This window comes from Caretta caretta, chromosome 11 (genome assembly GCF_965140235.1).
Source record: "Caretta caretta isolate rCarCar2 chromosome 11, rCarCar1.hap1, whole genome shotgun sequence".
In the NCBI taxonomy this organism is placed as follows: Eukaryota; Metazoa; Chordata; order Testudines; family Cheloniidae; genus Caretta; species Caretta caretta.
In genome coordinates, this window is record NC_134216.1 from 62,873,079 (window position 1) to 62,892,835 (window position 19,757).

Below are 19,757 nucleotides of genomic sequence, written 5' to 3' on the forward strand. Positions count from 1 at the left end.
AAGAACAGAAGTATAAATCCAAAGGAAAACATATTGCAATGTTCCAGTTTAAGATGCAAAATAAAGATTTAATTCTGGAACTTGTAGTCTCTGCCTACCTCCTCATTAAAGATGAGAGTAGATCCAAATCCATAGACCCACCCAAAGAAGTGTGCTGTACACCTGGGCATCTCTCTGGGATGGCAAGAGAAAATAATCTTTTGGTTTCAGCTATGGAAATAGCCTCTGCTAGTGGGCACAAGCAGTAGAGAGGACTAGCTGCTGCAGAGAGAGGTGTACTTTGATTGTGCCCCATTTGGACTACTGTAGAGCTGGGCTCTGTGCCACGGAATGTATGTGCACCCACCTTGTGCACCCTAAGTCCTTTTCTCTCTCTGTAGTCATGGAAGTGTGGTCTGTACGTGCTGCTTGGAGCTTATCAAGTGTGACCTGGTACATAGCTATTGTGACCTCAATTGGGCAAAATGTGGGTATCCCAATATAGTTCCCTAAAATTATATACACACTCAACCTGAATGAACATCCTCAATTCCAAAGTCTTCAAATGCTTTTTAACCTTGGTGAGAGCCTCTCTTCTTTAGAAATCCAGGTGAATATTAGGGGAAAAGCCCTAAATAGACAGTAGCTCTAATTCAGAAATCTTCTTGCACAAAGCCAAACTTGAACTAAAGGTCATGTTTTTGAAAGGATTAAACCCGGAGGAGAGAGAAGAATTGTTTATGATGCTCTAGAGGGCAGCTAGGAGTAACAGGGCAAAAATAAACAGTTTAGGCCAAAAGAGAGAGAAGTTTAGATCAAATATCAGAACATATTTCCTTATGGTGAGTTTTAGTAAATTGTAAAAGGGTTTCCCAAACCAGAAACAAGACTGGATAGAGCAATGGAGAATATATTGTAAGGAACAATTTTGAACTGGTTCAGTGTGTGGGTGCGGGTGATGTTGGTGGCCTGAGATATAAAGGAAATCTGACTAGATGATCTGGTGCTCCCTTCTGGCCTAAAACTCTAGGACTCAATGAACTGGCCCCCAGTGAGGTGATCTAAGGTGAATGTTTAGGTCTTTTCTACATCTAAATTCTGATAAGATATTGCACTCTCTTATGATGCTGCTTTCAGCTTTTGAGTTCCATAATGTGGTTTGTTTGTATTTTCAAAGGCAGTACAAGTTTTTATTAAAACTTTAACTAGAAATTCAAACTTTTATATATTATTGCTAAAAAAATTATTAATTAAAATATTTCCTCAGTTAATGCATAGACTTTATTTGTTTTGCAAAGGTTGCTCTTGAGACTTCTGCATATTATTATTTATTTTATATATTGCATTAGTATCTTGAGGCCCTAATCAGGGATCAGAGCTCCATTGTGCTAGTCACTGTAAAAACATCTACCTGAAAAAACCCTGCCCTGGAGAGTTTACCATCTAAGGGCTTGTCTTCAGTAACAAACTCACTAGAGTTATAGCACAAGTGCTCACGTTAACTCTTTTTATTCAGACACTAAACCCCCACAATCATGTGTTGCTGGTGGTATCCAATGAGGCAGCTGGCACAGCTGGGGATATATAGGGTTGCCAACTTTCTAATCCAGTGGTAGGCAACCTCTGGCCCATCAGGGTAATCCGCTGCCGGTCCCCGAGACCATGTTTATATTGGCCATCTGCAGGCATGGCCGCCCGCAGCTCCCAGTGGTCACAGTTCGCCCTTCCTGGCCAATGGGAGCTGCGGGAAGTGGCATGGGCCGCAGGGACATGCTGGCCACCACTTCCCGCAGCTCCTATGGGCCAGGAACGGCAAACTGCAGCCACTGGGAGCTGCAGATGGCCGTGCCTGTGTATAGCCAATGTAAACACTGTCTTGTGGCCCGCCAGCGGATTTATCCTGACAGGCCATATGCGGCCCGCAGTTTGCCCACCACTGTTCTAATCACACAAAACCGAACATCCTAGCCCTGCCCCTACCCTGAGGCTCCGCCCCTGAGTCACTACATTTCCTCTCCCTCGGTGGCTCACTCTCCCCCACCCTCACTCACTTTCACTGGGCTGGAGCAAGGGGGTTGGGCTGTGAGAGGGGGTGAAGGCTCTAACTGGGGGTGCAGGCTCTGGGGTGGGGCCAGAAATGAATTCAGGGTGAAGGAGGGGACTCCAGGCTGGGTCAGGGAGTTGGGGTGCAGGGTCAGGGAGTTGGGGTGCAGGCTCTGGGCTGGGGCTGAGGGGTTTGGGATACAGGAGGGGGCTCCAGGCTGGGGGACGGGGCCAAGGGATTTGGAGCGTGGGAGGGGGCTGCAGGTTGAGGCAGGGGATTGGGTTGTGGGAGGGGGTATGGGCTCTGGGCTGGGGGGCAGGATCTGGGTCTGGGCTGGGGCCAGGGATGAGGGGTTTGGGGTGCAGGAGAGGGCTTTGGGGAGGGGCCGAGGGATTCGGAGTGCAGGATGGGGCTGCGGGTTGAGGCAGGGAGTTGGGGTGTGGGAGGAGGGCTCTGGGTTGTGGGGGGTCTCAGGGCTGTGCTTGGGATGCAGGCTTACCTCGGGTGGCTCCCAGTCAGCGGGGCTAAGGCAGGCTCCCTGCCTGTTCTAGCTCTGCGATGCGCCCTGGAAGCATCCAGCAGGTCTGGCTCCTGGGTGGGGGGCAGGGCCAGTAGGCTCTGTGTGCTGCTCTTACCCGCAGACACCACCTCCCATTGGCCATGGTTCCCAGCCAGTGGGAGTGCAGAGCCAGTGCTGAGTGCAGAGCCCCATGGCCCCCCTGTCTAGGAGCCGGACGTGCTGGCCGCTTCCGGGGCGCAGCACAGTGCCAGGACAGGTAGGGACTAGCCTGCCTTAACCCTGCAGCACCGCCAACCAGACTTTTAAGAGCCCGGTTGGTGGTGCTGAGCAGAGCCGCCAGGGTCCCTTTTCAACTGGGTGTTCTGGTCGAAAACTGCACACCTGGCAATCCTAAATATAGGCAAGGCCTTGAGTGGGCCTCAGTCAGGTTGGGCTACTTCACACCTAGCTGTAACTGGCATTGCAGTAGTACTTGACCTGTGGCAGAGGAAAGATGCCTCCACAAGGCTAGACAATGGTATTCCAAGAACTGACACTGAGCAAAGAGCACCAAGCATAATGTTGTTGAATATCTCTAGAACCAAGCGTATCCGCTTTGTGATGGAAGCTTGCCTGGGAGGTGATTATCCAGAGGCCTCTTGGACACACTAAACCACATTCTTCTTCCGTTTTTTTTATAATCTTCATTTCTGAAATAAAATACTTTTACAACTACAGTTCACATATTGCAAAGAGTAAATATTTTCTGGGGTCAAGGGCATTAACTTTTAACTGTTCTTTTAACTGAAATTGTTGCATTGCAGTGCACAGATTAAACAGCAAAGCGTTTTTTTCTTTTGCTTTGTTTTAAACAAACACTGTGATCTCCCTAGTTATGAAAATTAAGCCCAGCAAGCAGGAAGATGTTGCAAAGATTTCAGAAGAGATTGCTAATTTGTGCCTTATAGCAGACTTTTTAAGTTCTTGTGCACTGGGATATAGCTCTCAATGGTTCAAACAGATGAGATATAGTTTCTTTTGAGTATGTTTAGCTATGGAATACCATTATCATTGTAGTTATCCTCTTTGCTGACAAACTCTGCAGTCAGTGTAAAGTTTGTCAGGGATGGAAGGCCAGCGTACCATGTAAGCCTGCGTGGGGCTGTGCAGCAGGAATTAGAGAGTGGGTAACTTCTGCAGCTTGCAGAAGGAGATTCCACACTGGCCCCAAACAGGGCAGGCATGGGATAGCCAAGAGAAAAGCCATGGTACTCACATGCATGGAAGTAGCATGGTAGGCTAAGGTTACAGCTGTTACATCAGCCCAGAGGCTCAAGCAGTGGCTGTGGTGAGGCTGTTCTGCAACCTTTTCCCTGGTGCCAGATTTTGGGCATGAATGGATTTCACCTCTCTAGCACAAAGCTACATTATTGAGGTTTTAGGGCCTCAAAGACATTGACTTTATGTGCCTTGACCCTATGGACATCAGTTAAATTTCAGTGTGAGGGCTTATATACTTGTAGTGCACGGTCTTGGGTGGGCCCTCTGTACAGGAATGTGTTTTTGTTTTGGGGAATTGCCTTTTATTTTTAAGCAAAGCCTTCTAACTTCGTACCAAACATTCATACAAATAACAAGTATCGTTGGCCTATCTGTTTTTCTAAGATACATGCTTTTCTAACAGACTTGGCTGTCAAAGGTCTGGACAAATTTGTGACTATTAAGGATATCAAACACAACATTTGAAAGGTAATTTTCTCTTACAAGAACCTGACAAGAGACATGGCAGACCAGCAAAGTAGTTTATAGCTGTCACTAGAGTCTGGTCCATCTGGCCTGCTAGGAATTGTGACACTGTCAAGGAAGAGAGGAGCCCCAACTCACCTGAGTTAAACCAGTTTGAAAAGCTGCAGTATGTAAATGAATAAGTAGTTATGTGCTATCAAATATATCCAGAGCCTTATAGTTATTTTTATTGCAAATATATTCTTCCTTTTAATCCAGTAGAATTCTTCATGCTAGATAACTATTCTGACTGATGACTTGTTGATCAAGTGTCTGAACGGGATCCAAGACCCATACAAAGGGATTATTTCCATTAACTTTGTTGGGCTTTGTATTAGGACCCATATGTAGTAGCAAACTGACACAAAGAAAAGAATTAGTGAACTGCATGTCCATCGGCTGTTAAGTCTTGATCCTATTCCGTTGAAATCAATGTGTATTTTGATATTGATTTTAATGGGAGGATCAAGCTCTTAGAACTTAACCGTTTAACCGCTTGGGAGTAGGCCTACATTCTAATTTCCACATAACTGAATTAGTTGATAATTGAATAGTTATTAAAAGCATTAAGTAGAACCTCGCTAATCTGCACTTCATTAATCAATGCACATTAAAAAAAATATTAGCACTGTCCCCCTAAATCTCAGCAAAGATGTAATAGTGTGAATACTACTATGTTTTAATGTCTTCCAGATCATGGGGTGGGCATCTATTGAGACTTTTGTAAATTGAAAGTAAACAAGGTAATAAAATCATAAGAGAACACTGTAAAGAGGTCTTATGTTAGTAAAACTTCCATTTTGTAATTCAAATATACTAATGTATTTACTAGAACATTTGTATACATTTATTGATATTTCCTAAATTAAAATCACTGAAATTAATAAACTACATTATTTGCCTTATTATCCTTTGTGGGTTTTTTATTCTACTAGTTCAACTATGCATTAAATCATAAATTTCAGTCATTCACAGTGGGTGTCTCTGTCATTACTGCAAATTAGGAACATCAGAATTCCATATTGGGTAAAACCCCTGGCCCATTTAGTCCAATATCCTGTCACTGACAGAGTCCAGTACCATATGCTTCAGGGGACGGTATAAAATGCTCCATAACAGACCATTTTATAGCAAACTGCCTACAGGGGAAGTTTCTTCATAAACTGTTAAGAGATTGGCGTATGTCCTAAAGCATGAGGAGTAGCCAGGTTCTAGGAGGCAAGGCCTTAATGGTCTCTTTTGTGGGTTATTTGTTAAATGTAAAGGCCCAGATCCTCAAAGGTATTTAGGCTCCTAACTTGGAATGAAATTAATGGAAGCTAGGAGCTTAAATACCTTTGAGGATCTGGGTCAAAGTTTTCTGTTCTTAGCTGGATTTGTCCCCTGGATGCACTTGTTTTTCATATATATGCTAATTCAGACAGGCCAACAGGTGTAGGGAAGGGTGACAAGAAGAAAGTAATTTGAATCGAGTATTAATTTCCTTTGAAATTGTATTTAAGCATGCTCAAAACTGTATTATAATACTAAAATAAAATTTGGAATCTCTCTTGATCTTAAATGTAGATTACGCTTCCCCAAAGCGTTCTCCGTTTACATAACTACTATATGCCTCATAATGACTGTTTTAATGGAAGCAGGTTTGAGCAGGGAAAGGCCTCAGAGTCTCCACGGCTTTCTCAGCTTTAGACACTGTTGCACTGTAGCAGAATGGATGAGTGTGCTGCCAGAAGAAAGTATATTATTTAGTAGCAGATTTATTTAGCATTACTGGTTATGGATGCATGCACAAAGTACGTACATAAATATCAAGCTTTCCACATAGACTTGTAAACTACTAATCCAGGCATGAAAATATTTAACACTAAATTTTTAGGAAGTATAAGCATCTACTTTTAAATATCTGGATTCCTTGAAACTACAAGTTTTACTGAACTCCATCATTTCAAAGGACACAGATTGTTGCACCATGTAATATACCATGTAGTGTCTTTGGACAAAATTTTGAACATCCACTCTGCACTGCATAGCTCTTAAAAAGACACGTTTTGAAAGAGCAGGAGGCTTGTCCTTGAACAAAATATTGCCTTCCTCCCCACTGCAGTGCTGTGCAATAGCAGCCTATATCCCTCCACCCCTGCATTTCATTGGTGTTGTGTGCAGATTGTTGGAGGTGAGAGTAATCTACATATGTAAAAGATTGTTTTATGCCAATAGTAACTGCCCTGAATGACATGACAACTTGTTCAGAAATTATCATTCAAAGGACACTTGGATCAAAAATGTGTCCTGGTGTATTAGTACCTTAAGGCTATTAATAAGTGAAGGCCTTGAGTCTCATGTACTGTTGATACTCCTTACCTGCTCCTTGACACTGTCTTTCTTTGGCTTTTATGCCTCTGGCCTCTCTTGCTTCCTCTCCTATCAATCTGCCCACTATTTCAGCATATCCTTTGATGGTTATTCTTCCTGCCCTCCCCCTCTTTGCATCTGTGGCCCTTAGGGCTCAGTCTTCAGTCCCCTCCTTTCCAACCTACGTGACTTCATCTGCTTACATAGATTCAGAAGCCAACACTAGGAATTAATGTTAAGAAAATGTTCTCTCTCTCTCAGGAGAGTATGTTTTTGCTGGGGGTTAGCTTGGCCCTCTCTTGCAAATATTGTGTGGGGCATGTGTCTGGAGTCAAGGTTTGAGGTGGGATTTTGCTGCCTCTCCCCCTTGACCTAGGGGGAGCTTGCACTGTGTCTCTTAGGAAGAAGCTTAAGGGAAGGCTTGGGTGAGTTAGTTTACTCATCTATATTTTTTCCTCTTTAGTATACTTCTAATTCAACTTATTCACAGTTTGACACTGACACAGCCTGCAGCAGAAGTAACTGGGTGAGGGTGAAAAACCTCCTTGTCCTCAGAGAGTACTAGAATCCTACCTACCTACCTTCAAACCCTTCTCAACCTTCCTTTTCCTCAGTACATCTTCCCTTCAGCCTTACAGGCTGTGTCTGTACTAGGGAAAAAAGGTGTATTCTTAACTCAAGATAAAATGCTAGTGAAATAAAGGCAGTTTCAGAGTGGTAGCCGCGTTAGTCTTATCAGCAAAAACAACGAGGAGTCGTTTGGCACCTTAGAGACTGATAAATTTATTTGGATCTGTACTCCAAGGGAGTTGGACATCTGAGTGCTGGAACAAGGCCCTTAAGATGAGTCTTCCCAAAACTGATCTGCAGCTGGAGTGGGGTGTGTGTGTGTCTGTGTCTGTGTGTCTGTCTTTTAAGAGCCTGGCTCAGCAAGACAGGTTAAAAGGGACCTATACTGACAGAATGGGTAGACTGAGGGGTATCGCAGCACATCAGGTGACACCCCTGGGAGTCCAAACAGTCACATCAGTATTAGGAAAACAAGGGACACATTTTAAAGTATTTTAAATCCAATCCTTTCCTTTTAATGCTAAGGGCTATAAACATCCTTAGCAACTGAGGAGCACTAGGTACATCAGTTTTACTAGACCTTGGCTGTATCCTTCTACACTGTATCTTCTGATATGTTTGAGTTAGAAACATGTCTAGGATTTACCAGTTGGGTGTGTGCTTTCTCTCCCACCCTCCCCCCTTTACAAAAAAGCCACATTTCACAACTATAAAATAGGGGATTTTCTTGCTGTAGCAGTTGATACACATTACACAGCTCAGGAGCTGCCACCATTTGTGACAGTGGAAATAGGCATTTCAATGCATTTCTACGTCTCGCTGAAACCCATCCCAAAAAATCATTCTAAGAGGTAAAAAACAGGAGGCAACAAAGAACGAACAAGCAAGGGGAGGAAGACAAAAGATTAAAACATTTGAACACAATCAGTAGAGCTCTTATTGGTGGCTATTTCAAAGATTATGGGTAGAACACAGCTTTACATTGTAAAGCCATTCACTTGGCAGGGAAAGATGTGGGACATTCATGATCACTTATTTCTGCCCCTTGGTTGTCCATTTGCACATGCAATATATGCATGCAACTCAATGTTAAAGTTACCTTCTTTTTTAATCAGGCTTTGAGCATCAGGATGGGGCTTTAAATTGTTCATGCCTTTCCTAGAGCTGTTCTAAGTTAACACTACATAAATTCATGTTCAGAATGTTATCTTCAAATTTAAAGGCTCAGAACCTTTACGAGCCTGCATACTACAGGAGCAAGGGATGAGATTTTCAAAAGTCACTTAGGTGATTTTGAAAAATTCCACTCCAGATGAATTAGCAAGTGTCTCATGATGCAATAGTTTGAGACTTATACATAACTAACATGGTTTTACCTTTGGCTCAGAAAGAATAAAGCTATGCCCATAAGAATATGTCTACACGAGGATAAAAGCCCCATTGCATGGCTGTGGCTGGCAAAGGTCAGCCGACTCAGGCTCTCAGCGCTCAGATTGTAGGGCTAAAAATTGCCATGTAGACATTCAGGCTCAGGCTCTAGCCTAAGCTGTGGGACCCTGGGAGGCTGGAGGGTCTCAGAGCTCAGGCTCCAACCCGAGTCTGAATCTCTACCCAGCAACTTTTAGCCCTGCAGCTAGAGTCAGCTGACCTGGGCCAGCTGTGGGGTTTTTATCCCCCTGTAGCCATACCCTTTGAAAGCAATTCAGCCTGCACAGAGCAAACTACAGGATAGGCTACTTAACTTTTTGCCCAAACTGCTGTAAATGCCTTTCAGTTTCAGGAACCTTGCCTGTAACAATATTTTGTCAGCCAAGGTGCTGGTGGTACTCAGTCCAAGACTGAATTTGAAGGATGCAGAAAATCAATGACTTGCAGTCTTTTTTTTTTTTTTAAATGATTTCAAAATAAGTTAGTATGCTATTTATATTTGACACATTTAATGAACATTTTCAGATAATGCAAACTCTCCTTTCTTTACCTTGCAAACTGGCAGCTTTTGGGGCTTCAAGTTGATGCGACTTAACACTTGAAGTCACTCTGAAGCTACATCTTTTATTGCTTCTATAACAGGATGGAGTAATGCAGGGAGAAAAGAGATCAAGTCCAGATTTAAAGTACTCTAGGAATAAGCCCCTTCTCTAATCACTGCAACCTCCCTCATGGTAAGTGATTCAGGTTTTGTTTTGAGGGCTTTTTTGTGTGTGGCAATCTTCCACTTTTTCTAAATAGAGAGCAATTTACCTAAGAAAGGCATCACTGAAAGACTACATGCCATACAGATTTTATTTCTTGCACGTATTTTCCGATCTTGACCAAATGAAAGAATACAAGCATCAGCAAATCTATTAGTTCTTAGTGCTGAGAGTTGTAAATGGGTGTATTTGAATGAAGAGGAAGGACATGTGTCACTCTGGGTGGTAGTACATGGGTTTTGCCTTCTGTATACAATGGTAGAATCTTTGCAACTACAATGGATGTTTAAAAGTGTCAAATAATTGAGATTTCCAGATGCACTGGAAGTAAAAGATTGGTTTCCAGAATTTTTGTCACATTAAAAACTTGTTTAAGATTTATGTTTAAATCTTTATTTTTATGCAAGAGAATCACAAGCCATACAAACCATTTACATAGGAAATGAACTGATTTTAATAATCTACCATGTTTGTACACAATCACCGTACTCATATTTTTTTAGGTCCAATAAATTGAGTGTTGTGTTTAATTTCCAAGCACACTGATAGCCCCATATTAGGTGATCTGAACTGTTTTCATGAAGATGTGAACATAAAGTGTAACACCATAAAATAATTGTTTTTTGAAAGTTAGTCATACCAACATATTACTAGAATATCTGATGGATTTTGGTAGCAGTGTGATTATTCTTCAGCAGATGGATGGCTCTTCTACTGCCTGAGCACCTTCAATGACTGCTTTCACACACTTGGCCATTGTCTGGGATGCTCTACTGATTGGATCTGCAAAGACATTTATTTTGGTATTGAGTGTTCATTTCAGAACACAACCAATAGACCTACGGAGAGACCTAAAGTCATAAAACCCCATGGTTTACTAAAAATCTTTATCTGAGGAATATAAAAAACCCCACACACACTTAGTTGAAAATACAGGACCAAATTCTAGACCTTACTCGTACAAGTTTCCATTGAGCTCATTGGGAATTTTGGCTGAATAAGGATTACAAGTCTGTAGCATTCAGCCCTCTGATCTTAGATATCTCAGGTAAGAACAGTAGGTACAAAATTTTCCAAACAGAAGCATGGTGTATGTGGGTGTCCCTTTAAGGGGTCTTAATATTCTGGAAGCACTTTTACAATTAATTAATTATGCATCTGTGTGTTATAATGTAGCTCTAATGAAATAACACAGCAAAGCTATAAGAGTGAGATGAGTTAATACAATTCTACTTTCATCAAGTAAGGCTATGACCACATACCTGTCATATAGAAATCTCTAATTGTGAGCTGAGGTGGAACAAGAGGGTCAGCAAGCAACCGTTGATTCACTAACTGCAATGGAAAAGAAAGAAGGTATATTAGGAGATTAAGCAGTCACCTATGAGGCAGGACTGTGTTACCACAGTACTTTTTTGACTACGCTCTCCTGCTGTACAGTGCAGTGTGTGCTTAGTACTACATATAAGCAAGCCTCTTACATAGTTTGATGCTCATAGTTTAAATGTTCATACCTTGGAGAGCTCATTCGCCTGGCTGAAGTAGTTAGCTTGCTCTACATCATCATATCGGACCAGGTTAGGAGAAACTTCTTCCAATCTGTTCCTTACTTGATCGAGGTTATCATAAGGGAGGGTCACACCAGTTAGCTTAAAAAAAAAAAAAAAAAAGCCATAAGACTCCATCAAATCTAGTCCTCTGGCCAATACATATTAAGTATTTAAACATTAACTCAAATATCTACAATGAAGCAGGGAGAAAAGCTCCACTAATTTGAGGAGTGAACGACTAAAGTGCTAGTCCTGTGCTTAATTTGCAACATATTATGTTGATCTCTTGATGCCAGTAATTAAGTTTTCTGGATATTAAGAGCTGGAGTCTGTCTGTTACTCAAGGAAGAGGGGAAGGACAAGGATAGAAGCGTGGCTTCTCTTCTACCATGCAAGCAGTAGAGTCAGATCTCTCTACAGCATTCAGGACAACACTACAAGAGACTGTGGTTGATAAACCATATCTCCTAGGGCCAGTTAGGATGCGTTCAGCCCTACCACACGTTATCAGCACACATATTGTCAGGGGATCCACACTGTTCCTTTTCGGGGAAGCAGTAAAGCATGCTCCCAGTCTGTCCTCCAGGTTGCTCTAGGGAATCCTGCCTTGGCTAACAGAATTTGCTGCAGTTAAAAGTCATCCATTATACATTCTCAAAGCATATCTAGGAGCTGTAATAATGTCAAAATCTCAGAGTGGAAAACACAATCCCATTTACCCCACAGACATCATTAAAGGCAGTCTTGCTTCATATTAATTCAGTCCCACACATACTCCCATGAGACTTTGTACCTACAATCCTGAACACAAATCTGCATTCTAAAAAAGGTACTGTAAACAGTTTCCAAGTTCCATTTAGATTCTTACTAGAGCTTTCAATTTCTAATACAGTTACAGTACCTCAGAGATGGCTCTAATAATTCTCCAGTCCTCTCTTGCCATGCCAGGAGGTGTTACTGCTACTTTTGTCTGCTGGGCCCTGCCCTCAGTGTTCACATATGTTGCAGATTTCTCTGTATAAGCTGCTCCTGGGAGAATAATATCAGCCATGGGAGCGCCCACATCACCATGATGTCCTGAGGGAAAAAAATGGGAAGAGGAAAGCCAAGTTCTGACGGGACGCTACACAGGAATAACTATAGGGCATCTGTAAGCATAATTCAAGAGGAATGATGTATGAACACATTAGAACTACTGTATTCCTCTTAAAAAGGAATTTTTCTTCTGAACTTTTGCTTGAGTAAATTTACTGTTCAGGAAAGACTGACAGCCCTGGAGATTAAAGTCCTACTTGTCCATAACATAAGTAGCCTAGCTGGACCACAACCAGTGTCAAAAATGGAGATTGAACTATCATATCCATTCAATTCTTGGCCTTAGCTAAGACTGCTGTGGGAAAACATGGGTATCTAGATCATTGGTAATTACTACTTTTGTGACATGGACTGGAATGAGAACAGCCTTCCATTAGTAGATTTGACACCATGATCAAGAGGGTAAACCAATTTGTATTTTTTTGCCAATAACCCCAGGTATCCAGTGGGAAGGTTTGTTTTCCTAAAATATGAAATAGTCACTTCTCCCTGCAGTAGTTAAGTTCAAACATTTTTTCCATTTCCCAACAGAGGTGAGAAGGAGGAATGTCAGTGCCGTGTGAGCATATTAAGTTTAAAAATATTTTGCGCTAAAGCTGATGATAAAAATTAAAAGCATGTGAAGTCATATTCATAATTGTGTCCTACTGGTTAAATTGTTTGAGGCAGTATTTCTTGAATTATTTGTTCTAATTACCCTGATAGATGATAATGCAATCCTTTGGCAAATCTTGACGTGTTATGCAACCTGCATCTGCCCCCAAAAGATACAGTACTTTGGGAGGGTTCTTCCGGATTGCATCCACTCCTGGTTTGAAACCTAGATCCAAAGCAGCTACTTGGCTTGCAACCCTGCAAGGACAGACAGACTTATTAAAGATTATAAAGTGTCAGGTTCTCCCCCACAATTTCCTTTTCAACTTTGAAATATTTTAAAAGGGGCATACATCTCAATTTGACATTTAGTCTTTTTTTTTTTTTTTAAAAACACAGTTAAAAGTAATGCTGATCTGAAATTTGATGAAACATTTATTGGAAAATACTGATTAGCTGAAACACACAAATTAAGTCAGTTTTGATTACTTTTGTTAGGAAGGTCTCTCACATCTAAGTCATAACCAGAGAGCTACACCCCAGTGGTTAGAGCACTCACCTGGGATGCAGGAGACCTAGGTTCAAGTCTCTCTCCTGGATCAGGCAGTGCAGGGACTTAAAAGTGGGTCTCCCACACATCCCAGGCGAGTATCCTGACCACTGGGCTTTTGGCTATTCTGGAGTGCGGCTCAAAATTGTGTACAAAAAAATATAGCTAAAGATCGGTCTTGTCCCGATGTGAAACAAAAAAAAAAAGGGTCAAAACCAACATTTCACAACTGAATTCTTATTTTCTGGCCAGCCCTAGTTAAAGAGTTTCTGTAGTACACCTGCAAAATGTCACATTCTCCATACAGAGTGTTGTCAAATACATTAAATTGGAAGGAAAAAAAAAGTCTATTTATACGCTTATAGTAATATTAGGTGTTACCTGTACTAATAGGCAAACATTTCAAAAAGAAAAAACATAATTTTTAAGTTAAGTTGACTCTGTCCCATTAATGCAGCCTTGCATTAATCTACTCACCCATGATGAGGAGGAGATTAGGTTTGCTTTTTTTGTTAACAGGGTAATGCTGGGGAAAAATAGATTTAAGCTTAGATCAGCTATTTTTTTGGACAGTTTTGGAGGCTGTGTTAACATTGCTACCCCTTTTGGAAAAATGCACAGCTTGTCCTCCATCCAACGATCCCTATATGGAATTTCCAAATACTTTGGTTTTAAAATCAAGGAAACTGACCTTTACACCCTTGAGCCCTTTTGAGTGCCCTCCACCCCATTTAAAAATAAATAAATAAATAAATAAATAAATAGTTACATATGTTTATCTGCTACAATTACAAATGCACCTTTTGTTGGAGCACCCAAACTTTCTTATGATTGACCTTTCTTATGGATTTCTACAGTATGTGCATGGAAGTCTTAATACAGAAGAGACTACCCAAAGGTACCTCATACTACATGCCTTTTTAAATGTAGTATTTGGAGAGAATGACTTATTTTTGTTTCACCAATATTTTAATGTGAATTTTCTCTCTTTGCTATCAGTGTTGTATATTTAATTTATATTCAGGGGACCAAATTCTTCCCTCATTATACCAGTGTAAGTCTATTGACTTCAATGGAGTTACTCTCTCCAGATTTACACTCATGTAAAAGAGTAACTTCACTCAAGATATTCTCCTTTACAGGCATTGACAAACAGGTGTTTCAGATTTAAAGTATCTCAGTTACAGTCTTAAGCAGAAAACAGACTAGATGGAACTAGGGTTCTTGTTATCCTTAGCCCTGATCTACACTAGAACTTTAGGTCGAATTTAGCAGCATTAAATCGATGTAAACCTGCACCCGTCCACATGATGAAGCCCTTTTTTTCGACTTAAAGGGCTCTTAAAATCGATTTCCTTACTCCACCCCTGACAAGTGGATTAGCGCTTAAATCGGCCTTGCCGGCTCGAATTTGGGGTACTATGGACACAATTCGATGTTATTGGCCTCCACAAGCTATCCCAGAGTGCTCCATTGTGACCGCTCTGGACAGCACTCTCAACTCAGATGCACTGGCCAAGTAGACAGGAAAAGAACCGCGAACTTTTGAATCTCATTTCCTGTTTGGCCAGCGTGGCAAGCTGCAGGTGACCATGCAGAACTCATCAGCAGAGGTGACCATGATGGAGTCCCAGAATCGCAAAAGAGCTCCAGCATGGACTGAACGGGAGGTACGGAATCTGATTGTTGTATGGGGAGAGGAATCCGTGCCATCAGAACTCCATTCCAGTTTTCGAAATGCCAAAACCTTTGTCAAAATCTCCCAGGGCATGAAGGACAGAGCCCCATCAGGCATTGAGATCTCAACCCAGAATTCCAATGGGCAGCGGAGACTGCGGGAACTGTGGGATAGCTACCCACAGTGCAACACTCCGGAAGTCGACACTTGCCTCACTACTGTGGAAGCGCTCCGCCGAGTTAATGCACTTAATGCACTTAGAGCATTTTCTGTGGGGACACACACACTCGAATATATAAAAACGATTTCTAAAAAACCGACTTCTATAAATTCGACCTAATTTCGTAGTGTAGACATACCCTAAGTAGTAGTTAGTTCCTGATAGCAAACAGGCTCATTAGCAAGAATTATCTTAATAAGTAGTTTAAATGACTATCTGGATAATTTCCGGATCTTTTAATATCAAAGCGCAAAAGAATACACCTGGTTAACAGGGAACACTAATTTAGTAGACCACTTGATTAAAAAAGGCAAAAATCTTACCTGGAGAACTATACAATGCAGGAGAAGTATTAATTACCAGTCTTCTTAAACACTATTGATATTCTGCCTTTCCTCTATGTAAACAGTATTTGCTTACCAAGTAGCATTGGTTGTCTGTATGTCCTGCTAGGCACGATAGTGTATTATATTGTTAACCCCTCTCCTATTCTAAACCCAAATTTGCCTCTGTGCTAACAGTCCCAGTGACTAGCTGAAATGCTTGCTAAATCATGAAACAGAGGTTATGGAAGCTTTTCTGCTAGGTTATATTGTCTCTTAGTTTTAGGTGCTGCTTAATTCCACATATAAGCCTTGGCAAGCTAGAACCCGTGTGTTTGTACTGAGAAGTCTTCACACTTGGCATAAAGAGTTTAATATATACCACAGGTAGGTAAAGCAGAAAGGCTGTAGAAATGCTGTAGAACGAACCTATGAAGGATGTTCATAACTTTCCAGTCAGTACCAACTCCACTTTTTGTCCTAGCATTTTGTGCAATGCTGGAAACTGCAGCATGGATAGCTGCTCCATCACTGCGCTGAAGTGCTGCACTGCCTACCACCACCATTGGTTTTTTGGCCTGGTTAAGGACCTGAGGGGGAAAAAACCCACAATTTTAAAAAAAGAATGAATTCTCATTCTAAGGCAATGAAATTGAATTTTGGTACAGAACAGGATTTCCAAGAAATTATTTATGAATAGTTTTCAGAGTAACAGCCGTGTTAGTCTGTCTTTGCAAAAAGAAAAGGAGTACTTGTGGCACCTTAGAGACTAACCAATTTATTTGAGCATGAGCTTTCGTGAGCTACAGCTCACTTCATCGGATGCATACCGTGGAAACTGTATGCATCCGATGAAGTGAGCTGTAGCTCACGAAAGCTCATGCTCAAATAAATTGGTTAGTCTCTAAGGTGCCACAAGTACTCCTTTTCTTTTTATGAATAGTGTTACAGTAGTATGGAACATGAAAGAAAACAAATCCAGTGTTTTTAAAACACTATCCTTTCAAGCAAGCAGAGCTGCAGCTTTGAAATCATCCATCTATTTTATCTCTAGCAAAAACCTACAGATGTTGCTATAGCAAAGACTTATGTTATCTCGGCCAAAGCAGTGTTGTTCTGGGCCTTTTCCAGCTAGAAACTGTTTAACTGGAAACAACAGCGGTTGGAAGGGACAACTCAGCTCACTCAGAAGAGGACACGTGCTAGAGATTTATGATCATGAATGTTTCAGTTTCACACATTGGAAAGAACTTTCAAACCTCAGCTTTACGGTGAGCATATTAAACAATTTATAGAGAAACCCTGCTTTTTAACCATTACTACATCAGTGAATGTTATAAAACTGCCCTCCGAAAGAGCTTCTAAACACTGCACCAGTGAAAGATATAGTTATATTCTGACATATCTGAATAGGTGCATTATTAAGAAGCACATACCTTGATGAAGGAGTGTTTTTCTGAAGCAATGTCCTGGAGTATCTGTGGGGAATCTCCCAGATGATCATACGTGTAGGTCAGATCCACTGCACTGCCCACAAGAGCCACCTGCAGATCATTGTGAAGCCAGCTGGAAATATAGCAAGAACAAAATACAGTATAATTCCAGTTCTGAATTCCATTTATACAAAAATATATCCAAATCCACAGTGTCTCCTCTACGTAGCCCTGTTGATCACCCTGTTAATAACTTCATTTAACCTCTTAGTGCTAATCAATGAGTTTGTATCTGTATAGCAGTTCCAAATGACTAACTACAATTACTGAGGCCTGGTCTACACTAGGAAGGTAGGTCAGTATAACTGCATTGCTCAGGGGTGTGAAAATCCACACCTCTGAGTGACACAGTTAAACCAACCTAACCCCAATGTAGACAATGCTAAATTGACAGAAAATTCTCCTGTCAACCTAGCTACCATCTCTCAGGAAGGTGGATTATCTATGCTGATGGGAGAACCCCTCTCATCGACACAGGAAGCGTCTTTGCTGAAGCAGTGCAGCTGTGCTGCTGCAGCATTTTAAGCGTAGACAAGCCCTGGGGGCTTGTTTACACAATCAGATCACAGCAAGCTGAGCTGTAAGTCTACCCCACACTAACTGACCATGTGAACCCTGTAATGCACTTTGATCTCAGAAGCAGATGAAAGCACAAACTGTGAATGCGCATCAGCACGGTCCACATGGATAGCTAGTCTGCAATAGGCTAGTGCTGGGTAGAATCACATGCCACTTTACCACTAATTAATTGTTCAGATAGACCAGCCCCAAGACCGAATTCTGTTTCAGCAGAAACAGCAGCTTGGCAGGACTAGGTCAGTGAAAATGCAATTCAAAATAGCACTTCTGTTTATCTGAATGCCTGGTTATTCAAAAGTTTTAGATGTCCCCAGGCCAATGGGATTGGGCTGTACTGTTAAGACATAGGAAAGATTGTTAGCCAAATCCAGTAAGATGATGATTCTAATGACAAGGCATACTGATGGAATTCTACAGAAGTTTCTTTTTTTTAAAATCTCACCTTTTTCTGCACATGTACAATTAAGTGCAATTTTGTGATTACCATGTAGATAATCTTTTTACTATAGTTGTTTCGCTTCAGTAATAATACATATTCTGGGTTCCGCACTCTGAGTGCCTTCGATGGAACATCTGCACACATGTACACACAGCATTAGGCCCTATGATTTTTCTTTGGTACAATGATATCATTGTACAAGAAGGATGTGGAAAAATTCAAAAGAGTCTAGCGGAGGGCAACAAAAATGATTAGGGGACTGGAACACATGAGTTATGAGGAGAGGCTGAGGGAACTGGGGATATTTAGTCTACGGAAGAGAAGAATGAGGGGGGATTTGATAGCTGCTTTCAACTACCTGAAAGGGGGTTCCCAAGAGGATGGCTCTAGACTGTTCTCAGTGGTAGCAGTTGACAGAACAAGGAGTAATGGTCTCAAGATGCAGTGGGGGAGATTTAGGTTGGATATTAGGAAAAGCTTTTTCACTAGGAGGGAGGTGAAACACTGAAATGCGTTACCTAGGGAGGTGGTGGAATCTCCTTCCTTAGAAGTTTTTAAGGTCAGGCTTGACAAAGCCCTGGCTGGGATGATTTAATTGGGGATCAGTCCTGCTTCGAGCAGGGGGTTGGACTAGATGACTTCCTGAGGTCCCTTCCAACCCTGATATTCTATGATATCCTGTAGTCTCAGAATGCTACTAAATATATTCTTCTGCGTGACCTACAGCTCAGCTCTTAACTGCACAGAGAGTGAAGATGATATGCAGTAGGGGAGAGTTCCTGGAAAACTAAGTAACCTATACATTTCTGTGAGGCAGCACTCACCCTCACACTTTTTAGGGATTACCCATTTCAGTGTGGGTGATAGGAGGGAGAGGAGAGGAGCGGGCGAGGGATTCAGACTAGAAAGAAGATACAATCCTCCAGAGATTTCTTTAGTTTTTTGCAGCCTCTCATTACACTAAAATTATAAAAAGCCATTAAAAAATTCCATCAAATGCAGTTATAGAGATTTTCCCTTTTTCTATCAAAATTTTATAATCACCAAATTTAAAAAAAAATCAGTTAAGTGCATTGGGTCATCCCAAAACAGTGAGGAGGACTGGCATATCATTAAATGATGACAAAAAGGTACCAGGAAATCGAGGTTTGCAAAAATTTAATTGTACATATTTCCTAAATTTGCAATATGTATGTTTGCCTCTCTCTAAAGAATTTAAGGTGTTCCCCCACACCTTCCCACACCTAGTCAAAGGCAACTGATGAAACAGATTCAAATCTGGCACTATTATTAGGAGACTGGAACCTACTGCTTTATATTAAAAAAAGTAAGCAAAAGCAAGTACAACTCAAGATAAGAGATGTTGCCATTTGTGGCTTACTTTACCCCAGCCAATTGTTGGCCAGTTATAGAAAATTACCAGTGCATATTCTATTAATAACTAATAAGATACAGGATTTAAGTTATGTAATTTTTCTTGAATCCTCTTAAATTCTAGAATTTAATATGGTAAATTGGATGAACTAAACAACTGAGTTACATTTAAAATCCAAAATGTATTTTTCCAAATCAAAATGGATGAAATTCTAAACTTCATCTGATTAAAAAACATTTTATTTTCAAAGACAGATTAATCACTTTTCTTATTCCTATTTTTCAAGCAATGAAGTCAACTATATCATCACTTATTACAAGTCATCAGGTCACACTTACTACAGCAACAATAATTTTAAAACTTCACTCTGTGTAGTGATAGCGCAAAGCAGCATCCTTTTAGGAATTTGCTTCAAATAACCTTCTATAAAAATTAAATCT

The 19,757-nt window shown here is 41.1% G+C and overlaps 1 protein-coding gene across 2 annotated transcripts in view; it reads right to left on the bottom strand.

Moving 5' to 3' along the window:
- Positions 1-9,798: 9,798 nt before the first annotated feature.
- NDUFS1 (NADH:ubiquinone oxidoreductase core subunit S1) overlaps positions 9,799-19,757 on the bottom strand; it is a 29,439-nt gene continuing 19,480 nt past the window's right edge. For both annotated transcript variants that reach the window (XM_048870448.2, XM_048870447.2), the window contains exons 13-19: positions 16,868-16,997; positions 15,861-16,021; positions 12,764-12,918; positions 11,873-12,048; positions 10,936-11,070; positions 10,684-10,756; positions 9,799-10,204 (exon numbers count right to left, since the gene is read on the bottom strand). In XM_048870448.2, the coding sequence (XP_048726405.1) occupies positions 10,113-10,204; positions 10,684-10,756; positions 10,936-11,070; positions 11,873-12,048; positions 12,764-12,918; positions 15,861-16,021; positions 16,868-16,997 (922 nt within the window). In that variant the 3' untranslated portion in view covers positions 9,799-10,112. The remainder of the gene's footprint in view (positions 10,205-10,683; positions 10,757-10,935; positions 11,071-11,872; positions 12,049-12,763; positions 12,919-15,860; positions 16,022-16,867; positions 16,998-19,757) is intronic.